The sequence below is a fragment of the Lathamus discolor genome, chromosome Z (assembly GCF_037157495.1).
Source record: "Lathamus discolor isolate bLatDis1 chromosome Z, bLatDis1.hap1, whole genome shotgun sequence".
Lineage (NCBI taxonomy): Eukaryota > Metazoa > Chordata > Aves > Psittaciformes > Psittacidae > Lathamus > Lathamus discolor.
Genome location: NC_088909.1, coordinates 110,608,047 through 110,620,100, shown reverse-complemented (window position 1 = coordinate 110,620,100; position 12,054 = coordinate 110,608,047). Strand labels below are relative to the sequence as shown.

At 41.0% G+C, this 12,054-nt stretch overlaps 1 protein-coding gene across 2 annotated transcripts in view; it reads right to left on the bottom strand.

The window, feature by feature from the left end:
• Positions 1–12,054, bottom strand: part of ME2 (malic enzyme 2) — a 40,057-nt gene that overhangs the window by 26,234 nt on the left and 1,769 nt on the right. For both annotated transcript variants that reach the window (XM_065662540.1, XM_065662541.1), the window contains exon 2: positions 6,833–6,959. In XM_065662540.1, coding sequence (XP_065518612.1) covers positions 6,833–6,940 — 108 coding nt within the window. In that variant the 5' untranslated portion in view covers positions 6,941–6,959. The remainder of the gene's footprint in view (positions 1–6,832; positions 6,960–12,054) is intronic.

The window sequence follows — 12,054 nt, the reverse complement described above, 5'->3', positions numbered from 1 at the left end:
AATTTCCCTGCACACTGACCTTAAACTGTCTAGGTCTTTAATATCAAATGAGCCCTGAGGTCAGCACTAAGCAGAACCCATCTTTATTTGTTTTATTCACATTGTTCCCAGCCTACAGGCAACCTGGATTATCAGTGTATCTGGAGTTACAATAACATTAAACACAGTGAATTTTTAAGTGGCACTAAGTATTTCCAGCAGTTTATGTACAGGACAATTAGATCATACCACATTAAAAGACGCTTGCAATTTCTGCCCAGGCCTAACTCGGGAATCTAAATGCCATCAGCCTCCACACAGAAATCTAATCTTCTTTCCACCTAGAACAGCACAAGTTTTGTCCAGAGCAGCACTATAAAAACCCATAGCTCTTCCAACACTTGCTGTATTCCCATTCACTGTCTTCATCCACAAACACCAGCCACCTCTTGTTTTGGATTTGGGATTGTGGCTTGCTCCCTGCACAGCACCTTGCAGGATCTTCCTTAAACTAGCATGCCCAGGAGCTGCAGAATTGCACATTTCTCAGCTTTTTCCCTCATTTTGTGAAGGTCAGTACAGTTCGACAGCACCAGCTATCAGTTCCCAGTGAATCAGGAGGCAGTCAGCAATTTGCAGCAGTGAGACTGATGTTCTCAAAGGCACTTAAGATCCCAGCACCTATTTAAGAGCCAAATCCTCTCTGTTCTCCACTGGGATTAAATACTGAAATGCTGTAATGACGTGGGTTTAAGTCACAGTGATCACTTTTTTGCTTCCTTTGACCCACAGTGTCCTTTCTCTGAGTGTTATGCACTGACTTTCACTTCTATTAGGCCCCTTAATCCTCCTTATAGCTCAGAGAAATCAGGTGTCCTTTCCAAGGCGGACAAAGCAAGCAAGGAACGCATCTCAGAGAAAACCCAGCACACTTCAAAGACTACAAATGAATAAATTAATGCACATGGACAAATTAATTGCAAGAAAACTGATGTACTGCCATGGGGAAAAAAATGAAGTGTTGACAGTTATTTAGTTAAGACAAGCTCACACTGGATCACCACTACTGTGCCTTTAATCCATGTTTGTGTGTCTGGCAGTAGGACCCTCCTTTGGCCACAACAGCTGGGCTCTACCACACAAAGTGAGTGGTGCTATAGACATCAGCATATAAAAACTCTAGTTGCTTTGCATGAAGGTGAACAGGAGACCTGAATCCTGCAAGCATGATTTTTATAGCACCACTGATTAAGTAATACAGAGAGGTTTCTAGGCAGAAGAGTACTAGTGGTGATAACTTTTTCCTCACCTGCAAAGTCTTGGAGCCGTATACACACACACACATATAAAGGAGGGGATACTTTTAACTGATACCATAAATGTCCCCAAGCATCCTGCAAGCCTGTACAGTTTATAATAAAAACCTCATTCCAAGCCCCTCATAAAAATGTAAATCAGAATATATCCAAACACTCTGTTTGGGAAATGAGTTAGCCTACTTCACAGGGGAGATATAATCAAATGGTTTTCATGTAACTTCTAATCATTGTTATATTCAGCAGTATATCGTAGTCTTTGAAGTAGCATCATAAACAGTTTTAAAATAAAGCAGGTTTTACACTGGATTGTGGGCTGCTTCTCTTAACTCTGCTTCCTTTTGATAAATCAAAGTTCACGACTGCACAACATGTCTCCACTGCAAATTAATGAAGTTCATGCATATAAATCAAAGGTGTATTTGCTATCTCAACCACAGATTCAAAGTTTCTCTGTGTTTATGAGAACAGTGACAGCATGAAAATCTCCTTTGATTTCTCCTGCTTCATCTTTTAAACTCAATTTTGGATCTTTGTTCTTCCAGAAACTTGTAGCATATATACTGGAGGGAGCAGCTGATTGAGCACAGCAATTTAACTCCCTGCTGATCCATGAAATGACCCAGACATTCCCCAGGTTATTCAGCCTTTAAAACCCATAGTCTCACTGCAGGCAAAGATACCACCATTTCTTGTATTGCCTCTGTATGTGTGGAACCAAACGTAAGCCACTATGGCTGCTACCTGCAGTAGCTCTCATTTACTAATGACGTGGCTTCAACTAAAAGCATTCCCCCTGCAGAAAATGGGGAAAAATCAGAAACAGCCTTCACACTGGGAAGAAAGTCATACAGCCTCCCTAGGGTTTGCTTCCAAGCACCCACAGTTATGGTAAAGCTGTACCTTGCAAATCATGTGCATGATGACTGAAATTGTTCATCACATAGCATCCCTGAGCACCTCAGAGACATTTCATTAAGCTGCTGTTTTTCTAACTGAGCAGATGACATTGCTTTTGTTCCCCTTTAATGGCATTAATCCTACAACTAAAAAACCCAAAGCCAAAAAAAATTAAAAGCAAAGACAGTTTCCTTCCTTCATTCATTCACCAGCTCACAAGTCCTGAGCAGAACAGCTATCTAAGTAAAACAAGGTGCAATACAACCTACCACCTTTGGCACCTATAGCACCTCTTCAGACAGATGATAAAAGCTGGTTAAACAGATCCGTCTTTCCACATTTAATTCCCTCTAAAAGCATGCAGATCTCAAGGAAGCTGATAAAAGCAGTTTCTATCCATTTCCTGCCTTCTAGAATATTTCTTTGCAACCGATCAGAAACGGTATTATTTCAAGCACTGTATTTCCTAGCGACATGACAATTATCATCTGAAGTACATCTCCACATTCAGCCTATCTTGCTTTCCCCAGGAAGGCAGATGGGCATTGTGTATTCCACACCCCGGCTGCTCGACCCAACCGACACAGTCTGAGAAGTATTAAAATAAAAGAAATCAAACGTGTCAAAAACCAGCATGGTGAGAAAGGGCAGTGGAAAGGACAATCTGCTTTTAGATCTTCAAGTCCCTATTATATTTCTGCACATTCTCGTCCTATCTTATTTATTTTGTCCAATTACCTTTAACTTTGCGTTGGGTTTCTCTATTTTGTTTTTTATTCCAAATTGGAAACACAGTTTGAATATTTACCTAAAGTCAGTGAGGTTATATACACCTTTCTTAAGGAAACTGATTCTTTATACAAAAGGAATCTGTCAGAGTTTCTGGAAGTATTTATTAAGGCATACAGGAAAATAAATCGAGCAGAAAACGTGGGGAATGAACACAGATGAAACTGTGATTAGCAGTCTAGCTAAACACAACATATGAGAAGATGAGCACCCACATGGAAGACAGACACTGGGACAGTTTCTCATGAATTGGCCTGGGGTTAAACTGCCATTTGTGATATAGAATCATAGAATGGTTTTGGCTGGAAAGGACCTTAAGATCATCCAGTTCCAACCCCCCTGCCATTGGCAGGAACACCTCAAACTAAACCATGTCACCCGAGGTTCTGTCCAACCTGGCCTTGAACACCACCAGGGATGGAGCATTCACAGCTTCCTTGGGCCACCCATTTCAGTGCCTCACCACCCTTACAGTAAAGAATTTCTTCCTTATATGGTTTCTTTTTTAAAAAACTTACCATGTAATCCCATGCACATGTGCCCAGGCATATACAAGCATACATAAAATATGTGTGCATGCACGCGTGTTTAATGCAATGTCCTAAAGATGTTTGCTGCAACTAAAAGTTTGAGAGGCATTGTCAGGACAGGAGAAAGATATTAAAGAATGAAATAACCACACAGTATTGGGAAATAGAGTGACAGAAAAGGGGTAATGGAGTCAAGTGTACAAAACAGACACACGCTTAGAGAAGAAGAACTGATGCCACAAGGCAGAAAAGTCACCAACTAAAACACAGAAAGTGTCACTAATTAAGTGCCACAAATTTGCTGTAAGCACACAGAAAGCAAACATACAGATGGTATTACAGCTCACATATTTCCAGTGAAGATAAAGACATACTGATGTCACTCTATATGGCAGAATGGACATTGCCAAGGTCAGGGATCATGTAGTCATGCATCATGTTTGGTGCTGGAAGAATAAATCCTGAGCCTTGAGTGAGAATCTGAAGCCTTACCACAATATACTGTAAGAGTGACAGAGCACTGGAACAGGTTGCCCAGGGGGGTTGTGGAGTCTCCTACACTGGAGATATTCAAGGCCCGCCTGGACAAGTTCCTGTGTGATGTACTGTAGGTTACCCTGCTCTTGCAGGGGGGTTGGACTAGATGATCTTTTTAGGTCCCTTCCAACCCTTGGGATTCTGTGATTCTGTGTAATATAAGTAGCAATTTAATTGCCAGTATTAAACAAACGAGATTGTCCTAACAGTGTTCTAAGCATCCAACAGGCTTAAAATGCTGCCTTGTCACAGCAGGGATCTTCAGCAGAATAAAAGGTCCTGAAGCCAATTAACCGTAACTTGAATCCCTGTCACAGAGCTGAAATCAAATATCATGGAAACGTAAAACACCAAACCAGCTCATGCAGGTGTAGTATGCACAGGCAAAAGACAGGTAAGGATGGGAAAGTGAAGAATTAAAAACACAAATGATGAGGAGAGGAAAAAAAAGACACTCCCAAGAGCAGATCAATTTGCACAAGGGGAAGGGTGGTTTTCTGTTACTGATGCTGCCATCTTGCAGTTCTTATTTTAGGGCCCACATAATAAAAGAAGACCAAATGTTCTGCAGAGTTGATGGGGACTGTAAAAGCTAAACAACAACAGCTAAAAATTATAATCTCAACAAGCTGCCAGCAAGAGATAAAGCCCTTTATCTGTGCTTGTATATGTATTATACACATATATGCACATGAGGCACTGGGGACAAGAAAAGCACAAGGGGTAAAGTACTTTGCATATTTAGTCAATCATTTATTTCTCTGCTGAATTTCCAAAACAGATCTCTATATAGATACTGCATCTTGTCTCAAGCAGGATCACTTAACTAGCTAACAGATCCATTCAAACAGGTGTCAGTCTTAAAGTCAGACTGACACAACAGAGCCAAACAAATATGACAAGTTTTTCACCTCTCACAACTAACATTTCTTGGACACATTCAGAAGTCAAGAAAACTAAACTGCTGTTAGTCTCTGATGTTCCCTGCTCCTCCTCAAAAAACCCCAAACCATAAATACTGCACTGTCCTCAGTCCACCAGAGAATTCCAGGCTCAAAAAAAAAGTAATAAAAATTAAAATTATATCACCACTATAAAAACAGTAAGAAATGACCTATTGTTCTTGTTTCTGAATACTGTTGCATAATCAGCCTTGGAAAAGCTTACAGGGCATGAAACGATTTCTACTGGCATGTCAAAGTGTTTATAGTTCAGAAAAGACTTGAGATAATCTGATCTTGACAAATCACACCAATTTGCTCTTTTCTCCTTCCCTGACACGGCAATCCCAATTTCACTTTTGCAGTCAGCCAGTCTCTAACCTCTACAGCTCACGCTCTCTATAGGCAACCTGCATTCATGCAGTATCTAAGCATGTCACACAAGAAACAAACATGACTGCAGGTCTACATCTTGTCCTCTTCTTTGCTCTTGAGGAGACTTAGGAATCATGCTTGCCAAAAGGCACACTGGAGCAATTCTCCCTGTAGTTAAAGGCAGAACACAAGGAAATACAGCCTTCAGTTTCTAGCTTAATATCCTCCATGGATATTTTGAGCCCTGTGGCCAACATCTAATTCTGACAAAAAGAGGCAGGGACAGGAGAGGGACAAAAAAGGTTTGCCATGCAGGGGAAAGAACCAGCCTAGCCTTTCTGCTGAGAGACAGGCTTGGGGTTATGTGTCTGGCTTGCCAGCTGGCCAGCTTATAGCAGCACATGCTTCTTTGCATGCAGGCAAACAGGACATGGGATGGAGCTAAGAACACAAGGGGATAGGAGGAGTCAGGGCCATGGGCAGAAAAGGAAGAAAGTTAACAGTAAAGGGGAAATATAAAGCATTAAAGGAAAACGGAGCGGAATAAAAATCAGAGAATGGGGAAGGGGAAAAAAGGTAGACATTACTAACACAAGACAGAACTATGGAAGTCCAGCTTCCATAGTGCCGTTGCTCAGGAAATACCCTGCCAGGGGAAGCTAGCTTTGTCACCTTTGTGGGCTACTTTGAACATCTTGGATGAGGTACCAAAAGCTCTCATCTCATTTCTTACTAGTTTTAGTTTGCACATTCCTGAAGATTCCTGAAGGCTACTACTACTGCTACAGGAAAAAATAAAAAAACCAAAGGGATTAGGAATGGGTTTGTGGAAATAGGAGAATTTTTGTGAAGGGTGAAAAAAAAAAAGAAGTTACTTTTCTTAGGCAAAGCTCCTCCCAGTGCAGGGAATTAATGTCTCTACCTCCAAGCTCTATTCAAGGTTTATTTTTAGATGCTTTCAGTTCAACTCTCTGCACAGGGATGTTTCTTATTCATATGGCTCAGTCCCAAGTCACAGTCTTGCAGGAAAAAGCCAGGACTAGGACAAAGAGGGTAACACTTTCTATCACAAGCAAGACTGAATTCAGAATTAACTTTTGCAGACTATGAAATAAGACTCTTTAACTGCTGAAGCTTTATTTGAATTCAGCCAGCCCCAAAACCTAAGTCAGTAATCTGCAAGAATGGGCAACTCTTCATTTGGCACAAGGAAGGAGCAGTACTGATTGCGTAAACCATAGCAAACAAGGGGAGGTGCAGACTGATAGAAGCAGAAGGTGTTATTGGAAGTCCTTGTACTGTAGGCATCCAGGTAGTAAACCTGAAATGATCGCTGACTCCTCTGTCTTCTGTACCCTTTTTTGGCTGTGTCCCAGTACACCTCCAGGAGGTGGTTTAACCCTGGACCAAGCACTGGACAATTACTGAATGAAGATAAGGTATTTGATAACCATACAGTACCAACCTTGTTTGTTCTTGGGTTTAACATCAGTGGCTTGCCCTTCTCTTTTGTGTGCACGCTGCGACGTGCCATCGCACAGGGAGTGGTAGCGGCTCTCAGTCGGGAAAACATCTTTCCTCTTATACTGCACCTGAAAAAAGGGAAAGAAAACCATTCAGATGCAGAGGCAGCAGAACTAATGTTCATATTTGTAGGCCATCTGTTGTAAAAGGAATAGGGACATGCTAGATAAGAGTCTTTGCTCTTAACACTGTGATAATAACAACACAAAATTGCCTTGCGGCAGCAAGAAATAAAAAAGGGAGTCTTTAAGCAAAGAGAGCACATGAGTGAGTGAAGAGAATACACAGGGACACTGATGTGAGCTAGCATTATGCTGTGGGCTGCAATCAGGCAGCATTCAGTAAGTATTGTCTTATAGCACCATAAACCCAGAGCAAATTGCCATTAGCAAATATTAACCTTCTGTGGTGACCCATGAAACTGGCACCAGTACAAATACCAGGGAGGGCAGAATGACTTGGGCTAGTACAGCAGGAAAACTTAAACTGAGTTTCTCCAACCATGAAAACTTGTCACCTGGATAGCAGAAAAGAAAGAAACTATGCCTGTTAGAATATGAAAACTAGATTTGAATAAAATGTAGAATTAAAATGGTCAGAAATTCATTGAACTCTGGACTCTATACTTAGATTTTTTTTTTTAATTCCAAACCTAAAATAAAAGGCTATTTTAAGAAGGAATATATCCTTTTCAATAAAGGATATGTTTGTCTAATAAAATAAATACCCCTTAAGCATCAGGCTTATAGACAGCAAGGCAAAGATCCAGATCAACATGTCAAGGCACCCCTGCATCCCATGCTCCACCATCCCCTGACCCAGCTATTTGTTTATGTCCAAGACACAGGCTAGGACAGTAAAGCAGGTTACGAGACATTTTTAAGGACTGAAATGATGCATGATTTGGATTTTTAATTTCTTCCAGATGGAAGCCAAAATTAGATTAAGGAACAAAACTTCATTATCTTAAATATAGCCTGAATACTTCAGAAGACCTCTCTATAATCAAATTTACACATAATCAGCTTTTAAGACGGCAGGCTGATCTTACAAGTTACAGTCTGAGGATTCTCTTCAAAATCTTTCCAAGCGGTAAAAGAACATGAAAACATTTAATATTTTTCATCAGTAGTTACTCCTGAGTTTCTCTTCTACCCATGATAAAGCAGCACTGACATTCAGGAGGATCCCTTTTTCGCATCCTGTTTGCTTGTTTATGCCTTCCTGTTGGAAAAAGTTCCGCTCAAAACCAGCTGTTTCATGGAAAAGAACATAAATTTATTGTGGAGAGAAGAATGGGAGCCTTACAGCACTACTAACACATATTGCTTTTAACATTGATTCCTCCCTAAACCAGCTAGCGGTGGGCTAAACACAGCTCATATGCCAGAAATCAGGGCACCTGGAAACCAGTGACAGATCAGCAAAATTGATTTCATCCTGCAAAACAACCAGCCTTTAGGAATGGCAAATTCAGTCCTAACTCGTTTTAATCCCAATTGCTCATCTGCCATCATTAAACACTTGTGTGCCCATCTCCTCACACACGAGGCTAAAAATGATCTGTAGTGAGTCACATGAAACCTCAGCCCGCATCCCATCCATGTGGTGTTTGGGTGACTTCAGTCTATCGCGAGCAAACACCTTAAACAAGAAATTGAAAAGCAAGCCAAACACCCCACCTTATCTTACTCTAATTAAATTTAAATCACTTCATTGTAACTAACAAGGATTTAAGAAACAAGCAAGACTGTGGCCCAGATGTCTCCCAACTTGATCAATTAGCTGTCTGATCAGCGAGAGAGAGAAAAAAGACTTTTCAGGAGTGTGATTCAAATCTTAGAGATGTTACTTTCTTCTCTTCTGTGAGAGAGAAGACTTACTCCTCTCCTCTGAGGTGTACCTAAAATTATTCCCTTGGTGAAGGTATCTTAGATACATAAAGCAAGTGGGAGAATCAGGATTCATTTTCAACTCGGTCCTTCTGTTTAGATCCAAGAGATAAAATCCCAGTTAATTTATATCCAGCAAAAAACCTGACTGGTTACTCCTGCGCTCTCCTTCTCTCGCTCTTTTAATTGTTTCTTATTTGTTTCACCTCCCATCTTGCACATCTCCTCTAACTCCTTTTGCTGCAGACTTTTAAACATGTTTTAGCAAGAACCTGCCTCCAAAACTCACCTTAACATGAGTTACTCTGAAACCACAACACAAGCATCTTCACCCATCCCTGGTCCACATTCCTCTGTAGAGATGCCAAGAGCTCTGTGCTTTGCCAGTGTGCCCACAGCCCTCCATGACTCACCACCTCCTCCCAGCTCTGCTGGCCACCAGCCTGGCAAGAACAAGCCACCCGTATGCCCACGTCCTCCTTCTTCACAAGTCCTAATTCCTCCTCAAGAACACATGTACAGTAACCCTTAAGATTAAAAATCAAGTCTACATCCATACATGCTGCCAATGGTTTACTGCTCCTTAAAACAGAGCTCCCAGGCTGGCTCTGCTCACAGACAGTTTAAGCCAGATGGAACACTGAGGTAGCCATAAAAACCAGCTCACACTAGAAGCTTGGGATAGAGCTTCTCACATGAAAGATGCCATCAGACAGTAAAAATACTTTAAATGCAGCATGGTCTGACTGACAACAAATAAGCTGCCCTGGGCAGCAGCACTTCTCCCCTGACCTCATGGGAAATAAAGAAGGGACACAAAGCCTTGTGTCCAGTGGCTTATATTGCCAGCCCTGTTTCTGGGAAGCACTTTGGGCAGGCAGCAAGCTGCAAGGACAGGTCTGGAAGAACAGTCCCCAAACTGATACCTGGTTTCAAGAAGATAAAAAAGTTGGGTCATGCTTCTTTGTTTTTAAATGGTTTATGATGGTTTTGTAGAAGAGTGGCCAGGCTTGAGATCTTGGTACTTTATCCATATGAAAAAGGAATACTGATTTTGATAGCAGAGGCTGATAGAGAAGGGGAAGGATGTCAACTGAGGGAAAGTGAGGGGGTTGCAATGATGTGAAAGCATCCACAGAGGACAGAGGTTGTGCAATGTCTGCAAAGAAAGCAGAGGAATTGAAAAGGGAATAAAAGCCAGCTAAATCATGTGTCAGCATAACCAGAACAAGGACTTGTTTTCTTCTCTCAGTGGTATGGACAAGATGAGACCACAGTGTACCACTAAACGTAATCCAATTCAATTGGTAATTTCTGAGTTATTACTATGTACATGCTGTGCTACAATTTAAGAGAATTAAATTCTTAAGTATAACAGATGACAGCTCTCTGCTGTGCCTTATCAGGAGGCATCTGGCCAGGTCAAACTAATTACCAATACTGCACAAGTGCCCTTATCTAGGAGCAAATGTTTTGCTGCTGCAATTATGGATTTGTTAAATTGCAAAAGCTACTTTTAAGGGAAATGTTCATAATACTTTTAAAAGGTGCAATTATGTTGCTCAGAGATTCAGGAAGCTAAGCATCAATTAAAGCAAGGTTTGCTTCAATTACTGCACAGGCTGCCTTTTATGTGGATTATGCCTTAATGCAGATGAGTGGACAACAACTTGTGCTTGATGAGTCTGCAGTCATCCTTCAGTCCGAAGGATGGCTAAACATAAATAGGTTTCAAGTATTCCTGAAATGAACAGTTCTGATCTTACCTCTATGTACAAAAGTTACCAAGACTTGTGTGTTAACAGGAACTTGTTCTTGGTGGTACTTTCTGGAATTGTTAGTTCAAGACCCTACAGACCCCAAAGTGTTTCCAATCTTTCTGGCCTCAGTCAGTTTTTGTTTTTAAGCACCACTGCACTAGAGCCAACAAACATTTTCTCTTATACACCCGCAGCAATCTATGCAGTGGGTCTGCTGTGGATGCACCACTGCACTCTGTTCCCTCACTCTTACTCTTTTTAACAAACAGAAAAGCCTTGCCTACCCAAGCATGACACAAACCAGGCACACACTACCTGGCTTCATCACTTCAGTAATGATAAAGCAGTCAAAATTATTACATTACGCAAGCATCAACAATAAATGTGCTTCCCAATGAGACTTTTACTTAGAGAAAGCAGCTTTTCCTGCACCCTTCTTTGTGGATCAAGGGGAAGGGGGCATTCCATTTCACAACTGAAGCATGTACATGTGAGGAGGAAGGAGCAGAGAGATGAGGCTGGGCCATGCAGTTCCACACAGCAACTCGGCACCTCCAATTCCTTGAGCTCGTCAGACACCACTGGGGAAAGTTAGCAGAAAATGGTGGTAATAATGTTTCATGTTCCTTCCAGCAAAGCCCTGAGTTGTCATTCTAATATACCATAAGATCTGCAGATTAAAATGAATAATCATATGGGAAGATGTTACTATGTTACTAATAAAAGGTTTGGCAGCAATAAGTGGGTCCTTTTGGAAGCAGATCTTTAACATATTGGAACTTTTCTTCCTTCTTATTCTGAGGCAATCATTTCAATAAGGAGAAAAGTTAGATGTGAAGCATGTAAGTAGAGCAAATAAGTTCACAACTCGAGGTTTGAAATATTCAGCAAATAAAGCACACTTAGGTGAATTCAAACGAGAATGATTTCAGAACACCTTTGCAAAAACAGCCTGTGCTCTCTGAATTACTTTATCTAGGACTGAGTTGTTTGTTATGGAGTCTTGGTTCATAAAAGCTCTTACCATACAACATCAGAGAGCTATTGTTTTTTTATACATTAATGGATCTGACCTAAACATTTTACTTAAGCACCAGAAAGTCCATTATCCTGTGCTGTGGAAACTGCAGCAGCAGTATTTTCAGCCTTCTCTGACAAGAAGATGACTTTACATTCTTGATTTTATCCCAATTGTCTAACTGGGGGTGCTACCTGTTGTAAACGTAGGTGCATCTCTGTAGGACAATGGCCTTATCCTGCAGAATCCTCTGAAAGACTGCAGAAATAAACACAAAGGCATTGTTGCTTTATTCTGGAGAACCAGTATATCTCTGTATTAGACCTCTATTCAGATCAAAAATACGTATTTTTCTGGAGATAAGTTGAGAAAGAGACAAGAATGTTCTGAAAAACTGCTGCACTATCACAACAGGGAATACTTCTTTGGAGAACAGCTCAGCAATAAGCACAGAGAAACTGAGCTGCTAGCTAATTCAGTGCTCATTCGGTTA